The 27,991-nt window shown below is 46.8% G+C and overlaps 1 protein-coding gene across 1 annotated transcript in view; it reads left to right on the top strand.

The window, feature by feature from the left end:
- LOC144249603 (acyl-coenzyme A oxidase-like protein) overlaps positions 1-27,991 on the top strand; it is a 296,617-nt gene that overhangs the window by 81,128 nt on the left and 187,498 nt on the right. The window contains exon 10 of the mRNA XM_077791725.1: positions 22,760-22,794. Within this exon, the coding sequence (XP_077647851.1) occupies positions 22,760-22,794 (35 nt within the window). The remainder of the gene's footprint in view (positions 1-22,759; positions 22,795-27,991) is intronic.

Below are 27,991 nucleotides of genomic sequence, written 5' to 3'. Positions count from 1 at the left end.
ACCTTCTCTTCTATCAGACGCATAGTCTCTGATTTGATATCAAGGTCCTTGATCCATTTTGAGTTAACTTTTGTGCATGGTGAGAGAAGGGGATTCAGTTTCATTTTGTTGTATATGGATTTCCAGTTTTCCCAGCACCATTTGTTGAAGATGCTATCCTTCCTCCATTGCATGCTTTTAGCCCCTTTATCGAATATAAGATAGTTGTAATTTTGTGGATTGGTTTCTGTGTCCTCTATTCTATACCATTGGTCCACCTGCCTGTTTTGGTACCAGTACCATGCTGTTTTTGTTACTATTGCTCTGTAGTACAGTTTGAAATCTGGTATCGCTACACCTCCTGATTCACACTTCCTGCTTAGAATTGCTTTTGCTATTCTGGGTCTTTTATTTTTCCATATGAATTTCATGATTGCTTTATCTATTTTTATAAGAAATGCCGTTGGGATTTTGATTGGCATTGCATTGAACCTATAGAGAACTTTTGGTAATATCGCCATTTTGATGATGTTAATTCTGCCTATCCCTGAACAGGGTATATTTTTCCATCTTCTAAGATCTTTTTCTATTTCTCTCTTTAGGGTTCTGTAGTTTTCATTGTATAAATCTTTCACCTCTTTTGTTAGGTTAATTCGCAAGTATTTTTTTTTTTTGAGGATATTGTGAATGGGCTGTTTTTCCTCATTTCCATTTCAGAAGATTTGTCGCCAATATACAGGAATACCTTTGATTTATGCGTGTTGATTTTATATCCTGCCACTTTGCTGAATTAATTTATTAGCTCTAGTAGTTTCTTTGTAGACCCTTTTGTGTCTTCTAGGTATAGGATCATATCATCCGAAAATAGTGATAATTTAAGTTCTTCTTTTCCTATCTTAATGCCTTTAATTTCTTTTGTCTGTCTAATTGCTCTGGCCAGTATTTCGAGAACTATATTGAATAGAAGTGGTGATAGAGGGCATCCCTGTCTTGTTCCAGATTTTAGAGGGAATGCCTTCAGTTTTTCTCCATTTAGAATGATGCTAGCCTGAGGCTTAGCATATATAGCTTTTATAATGTTGAGGTAAGTTCCTGTTATCCCTAGTTTTTCTAATGTTTTGAACATAAAGGGATGCTTTACTTTGTTGAATGCTTTTTCTGCGTCTATCGAGATGATCATATGGTTCTTATCTTTAAGTCTATTGATGTGGTGAATTACATTTATTGATTTCTGTATATTGAACCAGCCTTGCATCCCAGGTATGAATCCCACTTGGTCATGGTGCACTATCTTTTTGATATGTTTTTGTATCCGATTTGCCAGAGTTTTATTGAGGATTTTTGCATCTAAATTCATTAGGGATATTGGTCTGTAGTTTTCTTTCTTTGAGGTGTCTTTATCTGGTTTGGGGATCAGGGTGATATTGGCCTCATAGAATGAATTTGGAAGTTCTCCCTCTTTTTCTAACTCCTGAAATAGATTGTGGAGTATTGGTATTAGCTCTTCTTTAAAGTTCTTGTAAAACTCTGCTGTATACCCATCTGGTCCTGGGCTTTTTTTGGTTGGTAGTCTTTTGATGGCTTCTTCTATTTCCTCACTTGATATTGGTCTGTTTAGGTTATTTATATCTTCCTGACTCAATCTGGGTAGTTCATATGTCTTAAGGAAATTATCAATGCCTTCACTATCTTCTATTTTATTAGAGTATAGGGTTTCAAAATAATTTCTAATTATCTTCTGTATTTCTGAGTTGTCTGTTGTGATGTTGCCTTTTTCATCCCATAAGCTAGTAATTTGGGTTCTCTCTCTTCTTCTCTTTGTTAGCGTGGCTAGTGGTCTATCAATCTTATTTATTTTTTCAAAGAACCAACTTTTAGTTTTATCAATTTTTTTGATTGTTTCTTTTGTTTCAATTTCATTGATTTCAGCTCTAATTTTAATTACTTCTTGCCTTCTACTGTATTTGCTGCTGATTTGTTCTTCTTTTTCTAAGGCTTCGAGGTGTAGTGTGAGGTCATTTATTTGTTGGCTTTTCCTTCTTTTAAGGAATGAACTCCATGAAATGAATTTTCCTCTTAGTACTGCTTTCATAGTGTCCCAGAGATTTTGATATGTTTTGTCTGAGTTTTCGTTTACCTCTAAGAATTTTTTAATTTCCTCTTTGATGTCTTCTGTAACCCTTTGTTCATTCAGTAGCATATTGTTTAATCTCCATGTGTTGTAGGATTTTTCCTTTCTTATTTTATTATTGATTTCCAATTTCATTCCATTATGATCAGATAAAATGCATGGTAGTATCTCAACTCCTTTGTAAAAATTGCTAAGATTTGCCCTGTGACATAATATATGGTCTATTTTTGAGAAGGATCCATGTGCTGCTGAGAAGAAAGTGTATCCGCTTGATGTTGGGTGGTATACTCTGTATATATCAATTAAGTCTAAATTATTAATTGTATTATTGAGCTCTATGGTTTCTTTATTCAACTTTTGTTTGGAAGAAGTGTCCAGTGGTGAGAGAGGTGTGTTAAAATCTCCCATGATTATTGTGTTGTGGTCTATTTGACTCTTGAACTTGAGAAGAGTTTGTTTGATGAACGTAGCTGCACCACTGTTTGGGGCATATATATTAATGATCGTCAAGTCTTGTTGGTGTATGGTTCCCTTGAGCAGTATGTAGCGTCCTTGTTTATCCCTTTTGATTAACTTTGGCTTGAAGTCTATTTTATTTGATACAAGTATGGAAACCCCTGCTTGCTTCCGGGGTCCGTATGAGTGATATGATTTTTCCCAACCTTTCACCTTCAGTCTGTGTATGTCTTTTCCTATCAGATGAGTCTCCTGTAGGCAGCATATTGTTGGATCCTTTTTTTTTAATCCATTCTACTAGCCTATGTCTTTTGATTGTTTGAATTTTTCAATGATGTTCCCAGGTCTCACTTTTTGCTTATCACAATTTATTATTATTATTGTTATTATTATTATTATAGCTTTATGGTTACACATAGTAGTGGGGTTCATTCCAACAAACTCATACATGCAGGGAAATGGATTTCTGTTCATGATCCCCCCTTTCCCTCCTCCTTTTCCCTCCTGTTCTCCCTCCCGTCTCCCATTCTCTTTCTCTACCTAGACGTCTTTTCACTCATCTACTAATTTGTATTTGATTGGTTCTTTATGTTATCTAATCCTTCCCTCCCTCTTTATTTTACTCTAACTTCCACATATGAGAGAAAACATTCAACCTTTGAGTTTCTGAGTTCAGCTAATTTCACTAAGCATGAGATTCTCTATTTCAATCCATTTATCAGTGAATGCCATAATATATGTGTATATTACATATCTATATTATATAATGTATATATCATAATTTCTTAATCCATTCATCTATTGACAGGCACCTGGGTTGATTTCATAATTCACTTATTGTGAATTGTGTTGCTATAAACATTGATGTGGCTCTGGCACTTTAGTATGCCAATTTTAAATATTTTGGAAAAATACCCAGGAGTGGGATAACTGAGTGATCTGGTGATTCCATCCCTAGTTTTTTGAGGAATCTCCACACTGCTTTCCAGAGTAGTTGTATTGAAGTCCCACCAACAATGTACAAGTGTTCTTTTCTTCCTACCTGCTTGACTCTCAATAGGATGCCTCAGTGTGGAAGTTTGTCTCTTGTTCTTCTGGAAACTTTTCTTCTAGTAGTTCTTCAGTAATTCTTTTTTATCCCATTTTTCTGTTTTCTCAGAACTCTAATTGTTGGGAGGTTGAACTTTTAGCTTGAGTGCCTCTCTTGATTTTCCCCTCATATTTTCCTACAGGAGTTACTCTATATTCTGAACATTTTTCTGATTGCATAGTTTGTTTGCACAGTTATGTTTAACCTTGAAGAGCTTTTCCTCTTATTTATTCTTTTTCTATATTAGTATGTTATCTTCTGTATGTGCAATTGTGCTGTAATCTCTTTGCTGATACCAACTGGATATTGCTTTTCAGAGTTCTGTTCCCTGAGTTATCTTTCTGTCCCTCTAGAGTCAGTTGGGGTCAATTAGAGGAATGCAGAGGGTTAGGAAGCCGAAGGACTAGAAAATAGCACGTACAATCAACATGAAGTAAGTGCTTTCGTGGAGTTATGGGCAGGACCTGAGAAAATCACCAAGGTTAACCCAAGCCATTCAGAGAAGAGTTCCCCAAAGACAGTATGTTCTGCGTTTTTAAGGACAAGAATAAATTATTTCAGAAACAAAGAAAGGGAAGGACAATCCAGGAAGAGGGGGATGTATGAAGACACTGAAGGGTGAACCAGTGTGGTCCAGTTGTGGGGGAACAGAGGGCTTAACATGACCCAAGTTTGCATGGCCTGCTCGAGAGGCTGTGGTGGGGATACACTGACTAAGTGGACAGGTGAGCCAGGGCCATAATGCACAAGCACTCATGATCTGTGGAGGGCCCGGAGAGGAAGACTCACCTGCAGGGGAAGGACCATCCTGACAGGCACTCACAAGATGGAGGGGGTGAAGGATGGACAGTCGGGACTATGATGATAGTCTAAGCAAGAGAGGATAAGCAGAAAGTGTGGAAGGGGCAGGGGGACAGGATATGATGCATGTGCGGGGCCAGAACAGAGAGAGCAGGTGGGGTGACTGGATGTGAGGGGTCAAGGGCGATAGCAGGTCTGGCCTGATGGCTGTGTAACTTGAACAGGTCTAGGGAGTTGAGAAGGGTCACACCTCCTCCTCTCCCATCATTAGAGACAGTGTTTCCTTAAATACCCAACTCATTTGGGCATTTGTAGACCTGTTCTGTCCCTCTTCCTCTTTCAGTTCCCCTTCTTCCTCCTCCCTCTGGGAGCAAGTACTGAATGCACCAGTGGTTTGGGCACCAGTGAAGGTCCTTCCAGGAGGATGCCTCCCTCTCTGTCTGTCACCTCCAGGGATGTGTGGGCATGTGTCTAAGGCTGGCTGCAGTGTCAGCAAGCCCTTCTAAGAAACCCTCCACCACTTCCTCCAGTCTGACTTGAATCAATAAAAAAGACGATGTTTTGATCTCTGTCTGCAATTCCTTACTTTATTTCTCAATTTGTCCAAAGGTCATGTGGTGGGGGGGGTGTTGCCCATATTCAAAATGTATGTATTACCATGTCCCAAATAAAGAGCACAGCTCTTCCACCTCTAGCTGCTCTTGGAGAATACACTGTAAGATGAGCATGTAGAAATACTGACTGCACTGTAGGGAATTGCCTCTGGATCATACTTTACTCACTTTGGAGGGGTTGTGGCTGGGGGAAAAAGGAGGTCAATTGAGGAACAGGAACTCCCTGCCTGCAAGGTTGGCCCTGACTTGGGGCTCCAAGAACTTCTGTGGAGCCACATTTATTTGCTGCTCAGCAGATTCCGGGGGAAGGAGGTCTTGACTGGGGTACCTCACCTCCAAAGCTGGTCATTGGGAATGTGAACTTCAAGACAATAAGAGCGCCTCTCTTGATTTCCCCCTCATATCTCCTCTTGGTTACCATCGACTCTCTGGTCTAGAATAGGTCCTGGCACCCAGTAAGCACTCAGGGAGCAAATAGTGAACAAATGGATGGATGAGTGGAAGGAAAAATGGATGGATAGATGGATGAATGGATGGATATATAGTGACGAAGGGAAGATTTCCTTGGTGGAGAATAAATCAGCCCAGATCACAATGCTATGGGGATTGGGAGTGGGTCATTTGGTGACTTTTAATTCATTTATTCATTTTGTAGTGCTGAAGACTGGATCCAGGGGCTGTGCCTGCTGGGCAAGAGCTCTACCACTGGGCTACATCCCCAGCTCTTATTTGGTGGCATTTTAAATATATGAAGAGCCCTAGAATCCTGAGCTGAACCTCTTAAAGGAACAAAAGAAAACATTTTCCATTTCTCACACGTACATCCAGACCTTTGTTTTAAAGCTTTGGGACTTGTGCGCACCAGGGGATTTCGGTCTGGGCAGGCGTGCGCATGGGCAGGAACTACTCTGTTTTTATTTCCTCAGTGCTTGCTTTCTCCTTGGCCGCCCTTGCAGATTGCTCACGGCTGAGCCTCCTGGGTCTGACGACATTGTCAGTGTGACTGGAGTGCTATTCTGGGCGAATGATGCACAGGTCCCGGAATGGTCTCTGTTCTCTAATGACAGCCGTGTAATAGGTTTAAAGCTTCAGAGAGCAGCCCTGGCCCCAAACTTTGGAGGAGCTGGGCTAGGGGGATTCTTAAACTGATCTCAAACTCCAGCAACACAGACCCTGTTGCAGTTCCTCAGGGCCACGTGTCCTCGCCTCTGGACTCTGCACAGCTTGGCCCTTTGGCCGGCAACTCTGCCTGCTTCTTGCTGTCGTCCCCCCAGTCCTAAGTGTGCACACTGATCCCCAGGAGTCTCCCACCCGGCTCTACCTGTCTGCAAGAGCTCTCGTGGCTTCCGGCTCCTCCCAACTGTTAACCACCTACTTCTCCAACAGCTCCAGGATGTAGGGACCTCACTTGGCACCGAGTACCTAGGAGGCCCTCAGTGGGTATCTGTGAACTGAAGTCAACATGTGCCCAGCCCATCCCAAGCATCTTTGTGGTAATTTGAGCAAAGGTCCATGAGAAGCACAGGAGCTGCCCTGTGCTAATCCCGTCTGCAACGGGCCAGGCTCTGGGCGCTCACTCAGTGTCCACTGCAGCCCCACCACGCTTCCTGTTGCACAGAGGGAAGATAGAGGCTCCTGGAGGTGAGGCAGCTTGGCAGGGGCAACCCCCTCATGTAGGGCACTTGTGCCCATCCCTGTCCTGAATGACTGGCAGGTCCCCACAAAATTCCTCTTGTCAATGACCCTTTGTTTTGAGGCTACATTAGAAAAGGAAGAAAGGATCTACTGGGGCTCAAGTAGATTGCCTTGGGTTTGTTTCTGGAAACTTCCATGCTCTTTACTTAGGTAGTTGTGCTTCCTTTGACCTTGAGGTTGACCCACCTGATGTGACATTCCAAGGATTTCATCCTGCATACCTCCAAGGTTGGAAGAATGGTCGGACTTGAATGTGGTTCTTTCCAGGGATCTTCTAGGTCGGGTGGTCAGGGTGATGGATGTGAGCTCTGGGGTGACCCTGCTGGGTCATGTTTTCTTTATTAACATTCATCTGGTGATAATATCGGAGCTAGTAGACTTTTTAAAAAATATTTGCATATCTCATTTCTTTGTGTAATTAGTGTGGTGAGAACAGTGTCCCAGTTTTCATGCTTGAATAAATAGCTGTCATGGTGGAAGGCGCTCAGGGGCTGGCTCACCGCAGTGTTCTCTTCCTTATGTTTTCCATCTCAGCTAAGTTCTGCTGCAGTCCACGCTCCCAACTTGTCTTTAAAAAGAACTGATCTTGTCAGCCAAATGTGTGACATACCTCCTCAACTCAGAGGACACCTCTGTCACAGCCGCGGCAGGAATCTGAGCATCCCGTCACTAGGGCTGCTTAGTACACAAAGCCTATTCTGTGCCGATGTTCCACTTTCAAAGTAGGCAGAAGAGAACAGGGGGAAGGATTTAATTCAAGTATGCCTTCCTCTGCATGACCACCTTCATGACCTTGCGAATCCTGAAGTTGATTCTTTGCAGCCTGGCCAAAGGTGAAACGGTACTGTAAGTGCCAGGTGCCTCTTCTTCAAACCTAAAAGTGGTGTCCCCATCTCCTGAGGCTGTGGATGGGATTCTCTGAACCTCTGTATTATGGTTGTAGGGTCCTTTGTTCCTACCATGGAGCCCCCTCATAGACTTTAGTGTGGTCTTGGTTATTTCCAAATGTCACCTAGTTGGTAAGAGGTGGACCTGAGATTTGAACCCGTGACCTGTGTCCATGTCTTCAAGCCAAGGAGACCACTGGGATAGGGGTGTGAATGCTTGTGGGGTTGAGGCAGGGTGTTTTAGAAGGAGGAGGATCTGACATGTTTGATTCCAGAGGGAAACGAGGAAACAGGAAGAGGTCAATGCTGCCAGAGAGAGGGAGATTGCCAGAAAGGAGTGTCACAGGGAGACACAGGACATGCCATTAAACACAGGTGGAAGGTTGGCCTTGGACCCAGAGACACGAGAGGCAGAGTCTGAAAAGAGAAAAAGCTTCAGAGAAGTGAGGACAGGCCAGGAGATGAGTTCTGTCCTCTCAGGAGTGAGGGACAAGTCAAGGCCTGGGGAGCAGGAGCCTGGTGGGTGTGGAAGCTTAGGAAGAAGAGGCTTGTGTTAGCCGGATCACCACACTGTGACAAGCTTCCTGCAAAGGTCAAACTGAAGGAGGAAAGGTTCATTTTGGCTCATGGTTTCAGGCCATGGTCAGTTGGCGGCCTTGCCTGGGCCTGTGGAAAGGCAGAACATCATGGAGGAAGTATACTGCTCACCTCATAGTGGCAGGAAAGCAAAGAGAGGGAGAAGGGGCCAGAGTCCCCATGTCCCCCTTGAGGGCACACCCCAATGACCTAACTTCTTTCCACTAACTCTACCTCCTGAAGGTTCCACACCCCCCCACCTCCGTGTCATCACAGGCTGGCAACCAAGCCTCAACACATTGCCTTTGAGGGACATTTGGAATAGAAGGGCCCAGTCTCCACAGTCATTCAGTGCAACAGAGCGTGGGGGGGGGCAGGTGGGCATGAAGAGGGCTGTGGGCTCCAGTGGAGCTGGGGTGCTTGGTCCTGCAACGTGGAGGTGTAGTTTGAACACAGAGGTAGGGAGATAGAATGGTTGGGTTAGCCCTGGTTAGGAAATTCACCAATTAGGTTTCAGAATGACAGGGTGTCACTGTGAGGTGACATCTCCTGGGGAAGGTATGACTTGGGTAAGCCCAGGAGATGAGGGTGGGAGGGGGTGAAAGGAAGGGAGACTGTGGTCAAGGGAAACTTTCCCCCTTCCGCCACTATTGGACACCAACTGCCAGTGAGTGACATTGGCGGTCCATCTCTGTGTCTCAGTGCCCAACAAATATGAGGCATCTGTATGGAAAACTGTATGGCAAGACTGGCTGCCGTACCTGGATTTCACCCGACTGTGACTTGAAGTGCAATCCATTAAAGGTGGACTTTCACCTGGCCTCCTGGTCAGGTGCAGGGATGGTCCTGCCTTTCCTCAGTTCTTCATTCTGTCCTGAGTGTGGAGGGGGTGTAAGTGGGGGATTCCCAGGGATGAGGTCCCTCTCTGGGAGCATTTAAGATCTTTGCCCCTTCTCTTTCTTGCCTGTTTGTGTGAGTTTCTATTCATCATGAAGGTGCCGGCGATCAGAGGATCTCGAAGCTTTGAGCATGAAGACTTCACACAGGTTGCCTGGGCTCCGACCAGAGATTGGGTTGCCCAATGCTGCAGGTCCAGAGATGCCACCTCCCACCTGGGTGGAGAGGAACCTCTCCCCTGGATGTGGCTCAGACTCTGATGCCCTTGGAGCTAAGTGGGACCTTTGCTAAGACCTCTGGGGCCAAGCAGGTGCTGTCTGTCTCTTTACTGCCCCAGGTCAGGTGGCTGCCGACTTAACACGGCCAAGGTAGTGTTACCAACTTTCTCAAGTTACTCCCCCACCTTCGTATGAGCACCCTGGCTTTGAATGTGAGCAATTACCCTGTCCCTCCTTAAGGGTGAAGAACCTACGTTATCTACTTGGAATTCTTTCTCCCATTTATTCATTTATTCAATTACTTCTTTATATGTAGTATAAATGTACTTTTGGACTTTTAATTTGCACTTTGGGTTATAATCGAATATTACTTCATTTATTTTGTTGTTTAAATAGTTTCAGCTTCAGCTATTGAGAGCTCTTTTATTTGGCTCTTATTTCCCCATGACATGCTAGTGTGTGTGTGTGTGTGTGTGTGTGTGTGTGTGTGTGTAGACTTTCTTTTCTTTATATTTAGTTATATATTTTTATTATTTTCCCCACATTTTTATTGTGCACTACAGTTGTACATGATGGTGGGATTTGTTGTGACATATGCATACATGCACAAAATAGAACAATATCATTGGCTCCCCAACACTTCTCCCCTCCCTCCCAACCTCCCATCCCCTAGTCCTGTTCCTCTACTAATCTCCCTTTGATTCTCATGAGATCACTGTCCCTCTGCTTTCTTTCCCTTTTTCCTCTGTAGCTTCCACATGAGAGAAAACATACATTCCTTGTCCTTCGGGGTTTGACCTTATTTCACTTAACACAATGGCCTCTAGTTCCATCCATTTTCCAACAAATGACATAATTTCATTTTTCCTTATGGCTGAATAAAGCTCCATTGTGGATGTATACCACATTTTCTTTATCCATTCATCCGTTGATGGCACTTAGGCTGGCTCTATAGATTGGTTATTGTGAACCGTGCTGCTATCAACAAGGTATGCGCGTGTCACTGTAGTAAGGTGACTTTAATTCTTCAGGATAAATACCAATGAGTGGTGTAGCTGGGTCACATGATGATTCCATACCTAGTCTTTTGAGGAGCCTCCATACTGATTTCCATAGTGTTGTGCTAATTTACAGTCCCACCAACAGTGTTTCTCCCCATTCTCTCTAGCATTTATTATGAGTATTCTTGATGCCTGCCATCAGACTGGAGTGAGATGGAACCTCACTGTTACCAACTTTCTCAAGTTACTCCCCCACCTTCATATGAGCACCCTGGCTTTGAATGTGGGCAGTTACTCTGCCCCTCCTTAGGGGTAAAGAACCTACATTATCTATTTGGAATTCTTCCCCCCCACTTTATTCATTTATTCAATTACTTCTTTATATGTAGAATAAATGTACTTTTGGACTTGTAATTTGTACTTTGGGTTATAATCGAATATTACTTCATTTATTTTGTGGTTTAAATAGTTTGCATTTCCCTAACTGATAATTTGCAGAAAGCTAATTTGCAGGAAGCCCTTTCTTTCTTTCTGGCTTGCCAATGTGCTCCAGCTCATCTTGTGCTTTTCCTGCCCCAGTCCTAGGAGCCCTGGTATCTTCTATTGAAGAAAGCTTTGGGAAGACAAGATTTGGGTGCTGTGAGTTTTCTTGGCCACTGGAATGTTGTTACTTCTGGGCCTTCTAGTTCACAGAGCAGGGAAGGTACCCGTATCTGTACATTTGCACTAGTGTGCATCTATGTTCAGTGAAACACGAATCCTTGTGTGGTCTTGACTCTGATCCATCACCACACAGGTCACTCCAGCCTTCTGTCATTGTAGCTGCTCCTACAGTGAGAAGCCTGGCTCAGGCACCTGCTGTCCATGTGCTTGGCTGGTCAGCTGCAGTACATGCACTTGCTGGCCCCAGGGCTCTGGACTCACCCCTCAAGAAGTGACGCAATCGTGTACAGGCCAGTGCTCATGTGCAGCTCACTCACTTCAGTCCACGTTCAGCTCCAAGATCACTTCATTGAGCACCTTGATCTCCCAGCTCCGCAGTCAGGCTCTTTTATCTTAGTCTGGATTCTGCCGTGTGATGTGTTTTAGTAGCTTGCATTAAGTTCCACTCTTCATGCTTAAATTCTATGGGTTTTGACAGATGCAGAGTTTGATGCATCTGCTACTTCAGTGCCATGCACTTTTGCCACCCCCAGCAATCCCCTGTGCTTCACCTGTTGGGCCCTCCTGCTTCCCTAAACCTTGCCAGCCCCTGACCTATTTACCATCTGTCTGGTTTTGTCTCTTCCAGAATGTCCCATAAGTAGAATCATATAGCCAGTGGCCTCTCCGAGTATCTTCCTGTACCTAGCGCTCTGTGTTCATGATCCCTCCTGGTTCTCTACTGTTGCTGAATGGTTTTCTTGGTGTGGATGTACTCCAGGCTGTTTACCAGGTATCCCTTGAAGAATATCTTGGTTGTTTCTAGTTTGGGGTGGTTATGAGTAGAGCTTCCATAGATTTGTGTGCAGGTTTTTGTGTGGATGTGATTCTTCATGATGTGAGAACACCATTGTTGGGTGATACTGTAAACTATGAATAGCTTTCTAAGAAACAAACTGTCTTTCAGAGCAACTCTATCATTTTTGTATTTTCACCAATGATTAATGAGCAAGATTTTGTTCTGGGTGTCAGATAGATGTATCCCTTCTGATAGGAGTGTAGCAGTATCTTATTGTTATTTTAATTTGCATTTCTCTGATGGCAAATGATGCTCAGCATCTTTTCATAGGGTCCTTTGCCCTTTATATTTTCTTTGGTGACTGTTCAGATCTTTTAGCCTGTTTCTTTCTTTCTTTCTTTCTTTCTTTCTTCTTCTTTTTTTTTTTTTGGTACTGGGAATTGCACTTGACTACTGAGCCACATCCCTAGCCCCCTTTTTTGGTATTTTATTTAGAGACAGGGTGTCACTGAGTTGCTTAGTGCCTCACTGTTGCTGAGGCTGGCTTTGAACTTGATATCCTCCTGCCTCAGCCTCCCAAGCCACTGGGATTACAGGTAAGTGCCACCGTGCCCAGCTCTTTTAACCTATTTTTAAAAATATTTATTAATTTTTAGATATATTTGGACACAGTGCCTTTATTTTATTTACTTATTTTTATGTGTTGCTGAGGATCGAACCCAGTGCCTCACACATGCAAGGGAAGTGCTCTGCCACTGAGCCACAGTCCAAGACCTCGACCTCCATCTCCTCCTCCTCCTCCTCTTCCTCCTCCTCCTCCTCCTCCTCCTCTTCCTCCTCCTTCTCCTCTTCCTCCTCCTTTTTTTTTGAGGGGGGAATATGAATGTCCAGGTGCTGGGGCATCCTTTACCAGGGAGACTGTCCCATCTGATTGAATTGCTTTTCTGCCCTGTCAGAACTCAGTGGATTCTGTCTGTGTGGGGCTATTCCTGGGTCCTGTGTTGTGTGCCTTGACCAGGGTATCCACAGTCTCTAAGACTAAGTTGCCTTCATGCTATAATTTTGGAATAAAATAGTGTGAGGTTTTTTTTAAGCTTCATTGTTCTTCAATATTGTTTTGGTTATTCTAGATCTTTTGCTTTTTCCTATAAATTTTAGAATCAGCTTATCTATACCTATAAAATAGCTTGATTGTATTGTGATCACAAGAGTTGATAACCGTAGTGGCACTGCATCTTCTAATTGATAAATAGGCTTCCTCTTCTTTTATAGACCATCTTCTGTTCCATTTTTAAAAATATGTCTTCCCCGTTTAGATGGTTCATACTCATCTGTCTTCAAGCTCACTGACTTTTTCCTTTATTCTCTCCGTTCTACTGTCCATCCTGTCCAGGGAACTTTTATTTTCAGAGATACTGTTTTTCTTCCATGTTTCTTGTTTTTATCTTCAACTTCTCTGTGGAGCATTTTTTTATATTAAATAGATCATACATTCTTTGGCCTCATGGAGTATGGCAACAATATGTACTTTAAAGCTCTTATCTGATAATTCCAGCATCTGGATCATCTTAGAATAGGCATTTACTAGCTGTCTTTTCTCTTGGGAATGGGTCACATTTTCCCAGTTCTTTGTAAATGAGTAACTTTGGATTGTGTTCTGGACATCGTGATTATTTTGTTTTGAGGACTCTTGAGTGATGTTATATTCTTCTGAAGAAAGTCGATGTTTGTTTCAGCAGGCAGTTAACCCAGACTCAAGGCCTGACCTTGAACCTCATCCCTTCTTCTCTGTGTTCAAGTCTCAGTCCAAGTCCTTGAGCTTTTCTGCATGGCTTTGAATTTGCACGCGGTCTGGGGGTCAGCCAGAGACCCAGGCAGGGTTCAGGCGCAGACTTGGGATATCCCTCTCTTGCTCTTTCTCCTCTTGAGATTCCTCTTTTTGCTCCAGGGACTGTGGTTGCCTTGGCTGACTCCCTGGGTTCCTCCAAGAAAGACAACCGTTTTAATCTCAGCGTTTTACCCACCCATGCTGTGCTAGCCCTTAATCATGGCCTGCTTTCAAGAGAAAAACTGGGAAAACCATAAGACAGCAAGAACAGTAAAACCCAGGAGCATTCCCAGCCCCAGATGGTTTTTCCAGTGCCGACCGTCCACTTGTTCCACTCTTCCTGGGGCTCTGGTCCTGGGTGTGCCCAGCAGCAGGAAGGCATGGAGCGACATTGGACAATGAGCAGACTTAGCATCTCTCCAGAACACTCAGCTTAGGTTTAGAGGGCTTAGGCCAGGCTGATGCCAAAGGACGGTGATAGCCCCAGCAATTCCCACAAAGCGGGGTGACTTTATTTAATTGTCTGTTTCCAAATTGGTTATTTATCAGCAAGGGATGACAGACATTTTTGGACAGGAAGTTCTCTTTTTGCCTCTCTCCCCTCCTGTGTGTCTTAGGCAAGGGCCAAGGTGAACCTTTCAGAAGCACTTCCTTGTTCAGACATGTTCAGCACCTCTCTGTTGTCTCAGGGTCAAGCTCCCACAAAACCCCCTAGTCTGACCCCAGCCATCCCTGCATGTTCAATCATCTTCTAGCTTGTGAGCTCAGGCAGGGAACACTTGCTGAACTTCTATCTCCCAATCCATAAAATGGGAATAGCATGGTTCCTGATCAGAGTTGTTGACAGGATTAGATGAAGTGCTATTTCTGCAGCACATGGCATCATATTTGACAGGCAGAAGATGCTCCTTCATACCACCCATGGGCACATTTCACTCCAACTTCCCACCTGGCTCAGATTCTAATCTGAACCTTATATTTCAGATGCATTGAAAGGTGTGTTTTCACACAGAGAGACACACTGCTCTTCCCACTTTGTTGGTGGTAACACTGGAGTGTAGCCATGGGATGGCCATATTGATGTTAGAGACATGTCAGGTTCAAGTTTGAAGACACCAGGCTTTTGTCTGAGATTTGGGGAATTTATTTTGCTCTTTTCTGTTTTGACTCTTTTAAAAAGCAGTTAGGCTCTTTGCTGTGCAGTGCTACTGGAAAACCTTTCTGCGCAATCCGGTGCTCTGTGCAGACGGGGCTCCTATTCATGGTGAGGAAGCTGCATGGGCAGCACAAGGACATGGAGTCCCCAGAGATGGCTGTCCTGTCAGCTCTCAGCATCTAGGAGGCAGATGCAAACTTCGTGGGACTTAGGGTGCCACATGGAAATGGAGGTGATACAAATTCCATGGTTTCAACACACACTCACAGAGCTCCACTGTGGGTCTGGCCCTGGACTAGATGCGGGGTGGGAGGTGAACCCCCATCCTCCAAGAGTGTGCAGGGCAGTGGGAGGAGGTCTGTGTGTAGCCAGCAGCCCCGACATGTTCCCTGCAGAAGTGGCCAGAGAGGGATGCACAAAAGCCAGGGTGGGGCGTGAGACCCCCAGTGGCTGTGGCATCTAGGGCTCTATGTGAATGAACTTTGAAAGGTGAATGAGGTCCCTGAGGGCCACCAAGATGCATGTGCAGGGTGGAACAGTGCTCTGCACTTGGAGGTCGGGGTGACGTGGTGTGCCGATGGAGTCAGAGGCAGGGTGGTCAGAGAGAGCCGGGGTCAGGGAGGTGGCTCTAGAGCCTGCCTTCATCTCCTGGCCACAGAGAGAACCAGAAGCCTTTTCAGCTCTGGCTTTCTGCTAGAGGGAGGCAGTCCCTTTAGAAGTTCCTGCTGTCCTTCCTGTGAGGGAAGATGACACACAAGAAGGTGGCAACAGGAAGGCACAAGGTCCAGAGCTGCTCAGCTGGAGGGATGCACTGACCCCAGCCAGGGGCTGGGGGCGTGAGCTGTGCATAGCGGGTGGCGGAGGGACGCGTCTTCCTTTTTATGAGGTCGTCCCTCAGTGTGGAAATGCCTGTCCCTCATGTTCTTGCTTCTTCAGGCTACCTCCTAGCGTGCTTCTCGTGTTGCTGTACCATCTTCTTCACTGTAATTTATGTTGGCAACAAACTACTGAGTGATGTGTAACTGATGGAATTCTTCTCCCATTAATTAGCAGTTTGCCTCTCCTCAGGGGCTGTAGTGTGCGACTTTAGATTCCCCTTCTTTTAGAGTGTTTCCTTAGGGACAATCTAAGGTATCAAGACCTTCGTGACTCCTCAAGACATTTTGTCAAATTGCTTTCCAGAAGAGCTGGCTGACTCATGAAGCTGCCTGTGGTGTGTGAGTAGCTGCTTGCTCCTGCTACTGTCCCTGGGCTGTTCTTCCTACATCCGGTCCCTGCAGATGTCAGTGGCTAAGAGCAACCAAGCGTTCACTTTGTGCGGAGGGCTTTGCACGCAGGTGGCTCAGCCTTTCCATCAAGTCTGCGAGTGAGGAACACTGCGGTCCCCAGGGAGGGAAGGGGAACCGAAGCACAGAGTGTGTCATGGCCCAGGTTACAGGGCTAAGAAATGGTGGGCTGGGCTGGGATTAGGTAGACTCCTGGGGAGCCCTTGCTGCCCGAGGCTGTCCCCAGCTTCCGATCTTGCTGTTTACACATCCATTTTGTTTGTTTATTTTGGTGAGGTTGAGGGTGTGCCCACGTGTTTGGTACTTGGAATTCTTTTTCTAGTGACTTTTCCTCTTATGTCTTTCATAATGTTTTATTTGCTAAACTCTTCACACCCCACCGCTCCCTGGTTTGGCGCCAGTGCATCCCAGTGTTGATGACATCTGCTTCCTGTCCTGGTCTTGGCGGAGTCAAGGTGCCCTGGCCTCCTGCCTCCAAGCTCTGCAGGAGCTTTGGAGAAGGTGGTGCCTGATTCAGGTTCCTAGGAGACAGCTGTGAGGCCGAGCACTGGTGTCTCCAGACACCTGGGCCTGCGGACCTGAGGCCTGCTTCCCGAGGCTGGTTGGACAAGCACCACGTTGGTTTCAGTATTGGCTCCACGTTTGTTTCCACTAGTCCAGCAGCTTGTCTTTCACATTAGCCTTCAAAACTTTCAGATCTGGAGTACTAGGTTTCTGAAGAGTCTGGGAAGAGCCTGTTTATTCCACATACACACACTCGCGCGTGCCCACACACACACATGCACACAATGTGTCCCCTTCTTTTCCTAAACTTAAGAACTTAAATGTGCTTTTTTCCAGGGAAGAGTAACGTTGTGAAATAAACTCACTAAGTGAAGAATGTGTGGTGCTTCACTTGTTCGACCCATCTTGCTGTCTTTTTCCTCTTTTGGTGGGAATGACAGAAGAGAAGGGACTGCAGTCCACTGGGGCTGCCAGGCCTGCCCTTGGCCTCTGTGAAGCTGGGTGTCCTCTTCTACCATGGGACAGTGAGGAGGCCCCTCACTGTCGAGGATCGATGCCCATGGAGAGATCCCCAGGCTGAGTGCAGGTTGCTGAAAAGCCATTAGGAGGGAGAAAAATGCAGGGTGCTTCCCTCTGAGCTGTCTCAAGAGTGCCACTGTCCCCTCCACCACTTCTGACAGCTAACACCAGCTTGGGTGGTGCCCAGCATGCTGCTAAGCTTTTTCCAAATGTCACTGGTGCTTCTCAAACCTGATGCCTGGAGGAAAGCCTGACACCAGAGTTTCTGATTCAGTGGGTCTGGGGGATGGGGCCTGGGGAACTTGCACTTCTCACTGTTTTCCCCAGAGGCCAAGGCTGCTGGTCCACGTGTGTGAGGTCTGAGTTAATCTGCCTGAATCAGCCCATGAGAGGGAGACGTGCTCATTCCACAGTGAGGAGGCAGAGGTAGAGGAGGGCAGGGGCCCTGACCACACAGCTCCCGGACGCTGGCCACCAGCATCTCTTAGCGAGTTAGCTTATCAGTGGAAACCATGAGAGCATAAGGAAGACCCCAGGCTGGGGGTGAGGGAGCTCTGGAGGGCATAAGGAGGCTTCTGAGTCAGGCACAGAGGGTCAGGGAGACCTGGGGTGGTGCGAGGGGAAGACGCCCTGGAGGGTGCTGTGCCGGTGGCATGGGGTGTCCTGGCTCAGCAGGAGGGCGAAGCAAGGACAGTAGGAAGGGGCTCAAGACCTCTGCTCTGTGGGGCTCTTTCTCCCTGTCCACCTGACCTGGAGGTTGACATGTCCAGGTGCTGGCTGTGTGGACTTTCCCTGCGCGGTGTCTCTATCCATGTCAGATTCTGTCTGCCGTGTGGCTCTGAGCAGGGGACTCTGCTCCTCCGTGGATCTGCGTGGGAGACTGTCTCTGCTGTGGCTCTGCTCCCATGAGGCTCTGTCCACGCTATGGCCACAGTGAGTGCCGTCTTCTCTTCGTGCCATGCTCTGTCTGTGTGTCTTTCCACACGGTGGCTGTGTGTGCATGGCGTGCTCCTCACACTGGGGCTCTGTTTGGGGTGCGCGCTGCATCTCCTCCCCTTCATGTTTGTTTTCTGTAAAAGGCAGGGAAGAAGCAGTTTAAGAAATGCAGAAAAAAATAAATAACAAAATTCCTTATTGTGTTTATTTTGTGATATTGTAATATTTAGACCCTTGAAAAGAAAAAAATAAAAGTATAAAAAAAAAAAACTCCCATAAGGAGGAAAGGGAAAAGCCCTACAAGGAACATGATGGCTCTTTCCAGATTTGTCACCAGCGAGTGAGTTCAGGTTTGAGGCTCTGAACACCCTGGGGGTGAGGCGGGGGTGCCTGGCTGCACAGAGACTCCCGGCAAGGTTGCAGACGGGTGGCCCCCTTGGCTGAATCCCACGGACATGTTTTGTTTGGCTCAAATGGTATTTGAAAAATATTCAAAGTAGTTTAAAATGTGGGAGTTTTTGTAATAATCCCCCTGGTTGCTAGCATTTCTTGAAGAACCGGGAGTGCCAGAGGAGAGTGGCTGGTTGGTGGCTGAGGAAGGACCTGGCTCTGGTCACAGCCCTGAAGCCCTTGCAGCATGGGTCCTGGGGCCCCGGTGTGCCACCCTGGTCTGGGGAGTTCTGGACTCAGAGCTGCACTTAGCAGCTGGGTGACTGTGGGGCCGGCACTTCCTGGAGTCTCTCCCCTCACCTGATGGCTGGTCAGTCTGTGTGTGTGTGTGTGTGTGTGTGTGTGTGTGTATAACAGAGAGAGAGAGAGAAAGAGAGAGAGAGAATCTCGAGCATGCAGCCAGTGCCCAGCTGCACAGGGATCAGCAGTTGTTGTGGAAGAGGCGCTCAGTGGCCATCCATGGACATGAAAGGGAATTTCCTGGCTGCTTTCTGTGATCCTTTAAATCATTCCTTTCTTTAAGAAAAATTTATAATGTTTCAAAAATGTGTTTCTAAAAATTATTATTATTATTTTACAAGATCTGCATCGTCTGCATGGTGCTTTCTCAGTATCTGGCCCCAGCTGGAGCACTTCTGGGTGTTTTATGGCAAATTATTCTCAGATTACCCTTTAATGCAGGAAGGGCTGCCTGTTGTCTGAGCTCCCTGGGCCTTACGAAAACCCTCCGACTTGATACAAAACAGCTGCCTCGGCCAGCTGTTCCAGAAAAGGAGCATTTTCAGCCTGAAGCAGCAGGAAAAGGGGTTTTGTAGCTGGTGGAGATTTTGAGAAATGCTAAATTACTCTTTCTTTGCCATTAAACTGTGATTTAATTTTGTGACTAACAAATTGTGTAAATCTAAAAAAGAAGAACTCGGCGTTGCTGTTGGTTACGTGTGTTCTGGCAACACTTGCATAGGCCCTGAGGGGGCTTCCCCAGGGAGGGCAGCAACTCCGCTGACCTCCCGTCCCTGGGCCTCAGCCTGGCTGGGCTGGGGTCAGGGGTCAACCGCGGCCTCTCTCCCCTCTCCGGGGTCCCTGCTGAGACCAGCAACAAAGGGGTCAATTGTCTGAGGCCTCCCTTTGTCTGAGGGGCTGCAAGGGCGGCTGGGAATGCCACAGTATTGAGGCATATGCATAAGCAAGTAAATGCACATCCTGTGAGTGTGTACGTGTGAACCTGTGTGCCCCGTGTGATGGTACCTGCCCATGTGAGCAAGAACATGCATGCACGTGTATGCATATGAACAAGCATGTTGCACATGTGCACTACAACAGTGTGCACATGTTCAAGTATGGAGGTGTGTATGTGTAAGTGTGCACCTGCACACGAGTGTGTACAAGCAGATGCTGCACACGTGTGTGAATGTGCCTGTGTGCCTGTGCGCTAGACTTAAGGGCATTTCTGAGCTGCTGGTGCGTCTTAGCAGGGTGAAGGGCCTCAGAGAGGCGGATGCTGTTCTGAATGCCATGGGAACATCGTCTCTGATTCCTCTCTCAGCAGGTCACGCAGTTGCCTTCCCCTGGGTTTGCCAAGGTCCAGAGCTCAGAGACCTCCCCTCTCCTTTTCCTCTGTGGGAATGAGACAGCAGGCTCAGGCTCCTCCTCTCACCATTCAGAGGACAGCACTGCCTCATCAGCCTGTTGGGTCTGTGATTTCAAAGCGAGACCCGCAAGAACTTTCCTGTACTGTTCCAACCCTTTTCAGGGCTGTCTGGTTGGATCAGTGCTTTCTATGTGTAGTTTCAGCCATGTTCAGAATGACCATTGAAATCTCCTGTTCTGGCCCACGTCCAGTTGTTTCCAGTGTAGCCCCAGGGCCTTTTGCCTGTGCCCCACGGTCCTGGTCCCTAGCACGGCCTGCACACACTGAGGGCTTCAGAGGCGTTCGATTGGTCTGGCCTTGGGTGTGAACTGACCCTGTCCACTGGAGTTTCCATGATTCACAGTGCTGTCCGTATAAAGGCGTTCTTTTGAAAGCAACAATAAAATCAGATATGTTTGATTCAGAAGCCAGGAAAAGATGAATAAAAATGCTTCATTGAAATTCACCTTTGCCAAAGACTTACCTCCCAGCCCCTTTCTGCAGCTCAGCTGCCCCAGGATCACTTTCTCTGCTTTTCTAATTCTTCCCCTCCCACCCTCATTTCCTCTCCCTGCTCCAGCATGGGCTTATCTTTCAACTGTGGAAAAGCCACCCATTAAACTGTACTCCAAAGCTTATCAAAATATTCAGTCAGTAAAATTATCTTATAATTAGCCCAACTGTAAGCCAGAACTTTCTAACCCCAGGAAATGTAAAGTGACGCAGCATGTAAAATCTGCAAATTGCTCATCCTGACCTCTCTGGCTACAGTTTCAGCTTTTCTTTCTTTCCCAAAGTAATTTCCTCCTCTTCTTCAGTCCCTGAGGCATCTTTCTCTTCTATTTGCTGAAATCTCAAAGAAAACCAATTCCTTGCATAATTGAGATAGATAATGGAATACATTCAGGCGAGTGTGCTATGAAATCAACTGGATGTGTTCTTCCAGGCTTTCACTTTTGCACATTATTTTTGTAAACTTAAGTGTGATCTCCTTGGTTCTCGGTGGCTCACCTTGGTTGGTGCTTGCGTTTTGGGTGCCTGCAGTGATAACACTCGGGGAGTCTTTATGGAGCTGAGCCAGCCCAACAACATCCGGGGACTCTGCCGTTTGTCCCACTGGACCATAATGTTGGACTTTCTTACCTCAACTTTTACTTTGTTCTCCCTCCTCTTCTCTCTGCCCTGCCTGTCCCAGCCGCCCCCTGCCTGGGGTCCCGCCTGACATCTTGTATCATTCAGTGCCATAAACATACCCCCCGCCGCAGGGGGATATCAAGGACACCACAAATGATATTTGGGGATTTCAAGGTGCAACTTAGACCTTTTGCAAAGAAATGATATTATAGACAACCTTGGGCTCTTAATTGCTGTGAGCTTTAAGTTCCTAGTGCGACAGTTGGACAGGTCTGTGAGGCTCCTATGTGAATAAAGCTTGTTGGGCAGTGATGATCGCTTGTTCCATGGTGAAATACTTTTAAAGTTCTAAAAACAAGTGGAATAATTAAATTTTGAAACATTTTCATTGTTAGAGTCTGTAAACAAGTCTGGATGGCACCTGGCATTTTGCCAGAGGGAGTGGTTTGTGAAGTAACTCCAGCAAGCCATTAAGTGTGGAGATTCCTTATTGACTGCTGTATCTAGTTTATGTTAATGAAGATAAGCTGTGTGGAATGTATATGTATCCCTCCTGTCCTACAATAAACGGCTCCCACTCCTGCTGTATCAACGTATACAAGTTGTTCCTCACCCCCTGGTTATTTTGTTGCAGCCAGACTGCGGCATTTCATAATTAAAGTTTTGCCTATATTTGTGCTAATAGCAATAGCTAAATAAATATTTGTAGAGTTTTCCTTATCTGTTGGGGATTGGCACACACACACACACACACACACACACCAATGCAGAAAAGTTGCTTCATGCTTACATTTCTTGTGAGAAGTTAATTATTTGGTCATTGTACAGATGGGGAAATTGAGGCTCAAAGTCTCAGAATCTATCGTCAACCTTGTGTGAACTAGCTGTGGCCCAGGCTTTAGCATTTGACCCCCCACATTTGCTTAGGAGGTTTCCATGACCCTCCCTACAGAGAAAAGAGGAAGTCACAGCTTCACCTCAGCCTGCAGTTGCTGCTGTGTTCTGCAGTGGCCTGCATGGGCTCTTGACGTCACCTTAGCATTTCAGGCTCAGTTTTTTTGTTGCGCCCAGGGCTGGGTCTTGAGTTGGACCTTTCCCAGGGGGGCCCATCTCCTTGGTGGCCTGGACCCCACTGATGTTCCTGGGGCTAGGAGGCAGTGAGGGGTCCCCTGGTGGTTTTGCTGCCCCAATGTAAACCTTGCAGTTAGCCACAGGCTGCCTCCAGTCCTTCCACTGCTGACGCAGAGCTGAAAGAGCCCCGTTCGGGAAGTCTTTCCTGATGAAGGACACCTTCTGTTTAACCCATAAGGAAATATTTTAGGCTTCTTTAAGACCTTTTCAAAACACAATGATCACTTAAAAGCAAAGTCGAAACTAAAGATCTATCATTAAATGTGCTATTTATGAAGTGTCAGCAACAGAGCATTTTAGGAATCTTTTAAGAAATATTTGACTGTATTGAGTTAATTTTCTTGTGAATCAACATGTCCTTGATATTAACTAATTTATGCTTCTTTCTCTTCTTCATTACAGCTTGGGTTGACCATAGCCATTCGCTATAGCCACAGGTAAAGCTTTATTTATTTATTTATTTATTTATTTTTAAAGAAATGTGCTTACGAGTTTGGAGCTTTTAATTTGTTCCAGTCCTAGGGTTTATGAGTTTATTTTTGGTGGCTGCTCTTCCATGATGTTAATGGCACTGATGAAATTGTCCTAGCTGCTTAATTGGTAAGAGCAAATTGCTATTCAGAAGAATAAGGACTCTATGCAAAACTGGTGGTAGGTGGAACATTTCTGTTAAAACACAAAAATGGGAAGCTCCACAGCAGGGACACAGGCAGAAGTGGTTTCTGAGTAATGTCACCTGCCTAAGAGTAATAACCAAAATCAGAGGTGCCCTGCGTGTGAGGCCAGGCCAGGCCAGGCTAGGCGAGCCCCTGCCCCGTCCCCACGGGGCCTCTTCCTCTTGTCTTGCCACGTCTGGCAGTGGCAAAAAGCCTCCATTTTCATCTTGCTGCAGTATTTCTACTTTGGTCTCAACTGCATCAAGTTTATGAAAATGCTTGTACTATCTAATGCACTCTCCTACCACAAACGGGCATTTTAAAATGAACTCTTTCCTGTTTGCAAGCATCAGCATGTATTATACACTGAATTAAAGTAAGAGCCAACCCCAATGAAGGGCGACAGGCAGTGCTGACAAACTGTGCTCATGGCCTCCCCAAGAACCACCTTTGGGTAAAGGCTTAGGGCTCAAGGGACATTGTCACAAACTCTCCACAAACAACCCAGAGGGTTACAAGTTCACCTCCTAAAATGCCTGTAACAAACTGTATGCATGGTTTAAATTTAAATGTGGAATCAGATAATCACTGAGACCCAGAGAGACAGACCCTGGCTCTGTGCAGATATGAGAAGGCAGAGGGCCGGCCTGGCCTTGGACTCCTGGGATGAGTGCGTGGGAGGAAAAGTGTTCATGTCAGACATTTCCAGGGCCTGAGGAAGAAGCTGCCTCATAGAAGCTCATGATTGTGCAGGGGCAAAGAAATGTCTTCCCCTACCCATCATAGGCTCATGGCTGAGCCACACAATGGCAGACAGGTAATGGGAGGGGGCCTACCAGGTACTTAATGGATGACGCAGGAGCCTTCATAAGGAAGTGGGGACAACGTTGGAAAGTGGGTGTGATCTGATGGTAATAACAGGGCACCTTGGCTTCCTGTTTGCTCAGTTTCTTCCCTGTTCCTGTGTCTTCCGACATCCAGATGCTCTGCCAGGTCCTAGCAGGGCCCCATCCAAGACAGCTTTACCACCTGCTTCAGGGGAAGGGTGGGAACGTGAGAGCCACCTTCCTCTTCTGTTATTTTCTCCAAGGTGCCACCTCTTAGGGTAGTGTGTCCGGCGCCCTCAGTTACCTGTGTTTCTAGGTCTGCGGTGTGCACGATCCCTGCACCTGTGGGAGCACATTGTCCTGCAGAGGCCTGCCATTCCCTGTCACATAGCCAGGCTGCTGCGGGAGAAGGTGCCTGAGCAGATGTGGCGTGGACGCAGGACCCCAAAGCTGATGGGATACCTGGTGTGTCATTCTGGGGCAAGGGGTCGGAAGTGTTCTCTCAGCAACTGTCAAGAGGCTCTTTTTCTAGAGTGTTCTAAATGTGGACTGCTCCAGAATGAGAAAGGTGAGGGGGCGGGGAGAGGGAGAGGGCAGGAGAGGCTGATTTTTCTTGGGCTCGGTCAAGGAAGGGAGCAGCCCTTTTCAAGGCAGGAGCCAAAGGTGCCCCTCCTCTAAGAAAGCCAAGATGGCGCTCGAGACAGGGCTCCTTCCGAGATGCCTAGGTTGCTTTCCTGTGGCTCTGTGGAGAGTCATGGCTGTGTGGAAACTCAGTCTATAGGTGGCTTGAGAATAAAGCCTTCTCGTTCGCACTTTGCCAGGCTGAAGGTCTTTGGTCCCTGCGGTTTAGGATTGGGTAAGATGGCAGAGCAGGGCAAAGCTGGAGAGGGGCAGGCTGCCTGGGGCCTTTGTCCCTGCTCTTGTCACGACTAGGCCGATGGCAGAGATTTGTCTCCCCTCCAGAACCCAGAGGGGAGGCTTGAAGTCATTCATGTTGCCACCAGCTCCCTGTGCGTGGTGGAGAGGCCTGCCCTGGCTGAACCTGGTCTTCCCTCGGAAGGGAGACTGTCTCCTTGCCCTCCACTGGGCGTGGCTGGCTCTGCCTCCTCCTGGGGCTGGAGGTGCTGCTGAGCTCTGGAAGGAGCATGCTGCCCGGGGGTTGCCAAGTTGTCATGGACCTTCTGCTTTGGTTCCTCTTTCCCCAGAGCAGCATGACCTCATTGAGCAATGTGGTGGGGAGACAGTGGTCAGAAGGCTGCGCAGAGAAGTGGACATTGTGAGCCGTGGCCTGCAGGAGCCAAGAGTCGGCTCTGGTGAGCAGAGGAAGGTGTGCAGCCCTCAGGGCCCTGTGGGCACTTCCCTGCCCAACCTTGGGGTCCTGATGTTGCTTCAGACTTCAGACTTGGGAACACGGAGGGAAATTTCAATTCTGAGTCCTCAGGTTGGTCCCTGGTGTGTGCATCAACCTCCCTGGTTTGAGGCATTTCCTTCATGACACTCTGTCAAGAGATCAGTTGGCCAACAGCCACTGGCTGTCAAGGGGGTCGGTAGCACCCGGGTTCGCCCCGTTCTCTCTGCCTCTCACCAGCCGAGTGTTTTTGGACATTTGCCTGTCTGTCTCGTCTTAGGCTCTACAATCTGCTCTCCAGTTTGTCTTGGGAAAATTCCCTACCCTCTCTGATCCTCTCTTACTTCCTACCTGGATGTACCTATCCTGGGGGCTGTGGTGGAAAGTGTATATTATAGAAAAAGCTCTGAGGCTGTGTCAGGCTCCTTTAAGGCCTGAGTGCAGGTGGTATGACTCTGAAAGTCTTGGCCATCTTAGTGGCAGGCATGAGAGGACAGTGGCCCCGAGGCCCACCATGTCAAGCCTCTGCCTTATAGTGAAGGAGCTGGTGACAGCTGACAAGCCATTTTTCAGAGAGCTTAGGGATTTGGAATTGCTCCTCTTGTGGCTAAAGTCATAGAGCCTGCTCCTGTCGCTGTGACTGCCTGGTCACTAAGCTTGTGTCATGCTCATGTGCTCTGTGGCCCAAGGTCTGACGCGCCCTAGAGGTGGCTCACCCTGCCTCACAGTCTGGAGCCTCTGCTGGAGGCTGGAGGGCGGAGAACCCCGTTATCCAAAGTCTGGTTCACTCACGTGCCTGATGGGAGACGCTGGCTGTGGCTGGGCCTCTGCTGCTCTCCGCATGGGCTGGCCCGGCTTCCTCACGGCACAGTGGTTGACTGTCTCTGAGTGTCCCAGAAAGAGAGAGGGGCAGGTGGAAGCTGCCTCCTTTCTGTGACCCAGTCTGAGAAGTCACAAAGCATCACCTTATTGCATTGGATGGAGCTGTAGCCCCTGCCCCCCACTGCCTGTATTCTAAGAGAGGAAGTGGAGACCTTTCCTCTTAGCTAAGGGAGCTGATGACTTTGGAGCATGTGGGGCAGGAGGTCCCAGTGGCCCCTGTGGAAGGTGCAGTCTGCCACCCAGGCTGAACGAATGCCAGAGGCTATCTGGAGCACTGGTGAGAACTTGAGACACCATTCTTGCTGCAAGCTGCTTATTCGTTAAGGAAGCAGAGCAGGCATACGGGAGGACTCGAGAGGACACATGGGAGGTAAATGAGCCAAGGCTCCTTAGAGGAAGTGGTCTCCAACCACCCTTTTCCTCTAGAGTGAGCAGTCACAAAGGCAGCTGTGTCACCTGCATGAATCGGAGGGCTTTGGGAACAGAAAAAATGAGTAGAAAGTGATTGTAGTAGCTCAGAGATGACTTTGGAGCTTGGCTGGGCTTCTGTCAAAGCAAAGCTGTCTGACGCACACAAGCCACGATGCGGAGGGCTACTGAGCCCTTGACCTGTCTGAGGCCTGACATCCTCAATAATATGGAGACATGGAGGGCATTCATTACCAAAGGATGTGTTCTACGAAAATTGTTTCTGAAGTAGAAAGAATTCTTATTTTAAAACTCTAGGAAGTCCTGAGGCATCTGTGAGTTTGTGGTGGGGAGGAAACCCACCTTTGGGAACTCCTCAATTGCCAGGAATTGATGTCACTTGTGGAGGTGTCCCTGAAGAGCCATCTGTGGGTCAGGCCTGTGCCATCTGCCCTTCCTTCTCCATGTCCTTTGTCCCACCTTTTCTTTGTGGGTATAGGAGGAATTGGCCTTTTCTCTCAGAAGCCTGCAGGCCACTGTTGCCTGGTAGTGGCTCTTCTGGCCCTCTGATGTGAGCCTGCCACCTACTTCTCCCCTCATTCAGGAAGAAGAAGATGAAGGATAAGAGTTTCTAGTTAAGTCCCTTCTTTACAAGTCTCCTTCACTTTTTGTAGTAACTGAAACTTCTCTCCTTTTGTTTGTTTTTGGCAAAATAAGCTTAACATTTGTCTTAGTCTGTTTATGCTGCTATAGCAAAATGCTATAGATAGGGTAATTTATAAAGAGAAAAGTATTTCCCACAGTTCTGGGGAAGCCAAGGTTAAGGTTCAAGCAGATTCAGAGTGTAGTGAGGGCTGCTCCTTACTTCCAAGATGGTGGACTTCCAAGATGGCAGACTTCCAAGATGGTGGACTTCCAAGATGGCGGACTTCCAAGATGGTGGACTTCCAAGATGGCAGACTTCCAAGATGGCACATTCTCTGGAGGGAGCAACATGGTGTCCTCACATGACAGAAGGAGGAAGAACAAGATAGCCCAACACTAGTGCAACTTTTTTTTAATAAGGTCCTTAATTCCATTCATATGGAAGAACCCTCATGGGCTAATCACATCTTAAAGACCCTGCCTCTTAATACTAACATTGGCCACTAAGTTTCAACACCTGAATCTTGAAAGGGGCACATTGAAATGATAGCATAATTTTAACCATTTTTAAGTATTATACTTCAGTGGCAAAATGTACATTCACATTTTTGTGTAATCAACACCATTATTCCTTTCCAGAAATTTTTTTTGTCGTACCAAACTATAACTCAATGTCCCCTTTCCCTTTTCTCTGTCTTCTCATTCCCTGCCACCATATTCTACTTTCTATCTCTGTGAATTCACCTACCCTAGGCACCTCACATTGATGGAATCATAAGTATTTGTCCAAGTTCGTTAGCTTGTTTCAGTTAGCATAGTGTCTTCAAGACCTGACCATGTCGTAGCATGTGTGAGAGTCTCCTTCCTT

This window comes from Urocitellus parryii, chromosome 12, assembly GCF_045843805.1.
Source record: "Urocitellus parryii isolate mUroPar1 chromosome 12, mUroPar1.hap1, whole genome shotgun sequence".
Lineage (NCBI taxonomy): Eukaryota > Metazoa > Chordata > Mammalia > Rodentia > Sciuridae > Urocitellus > Urocitellus parryii.
Note: the sequence above shows the minus strand (reverse complement) of the source record. Positions and strands in the feature narration are given on the sequence as shown.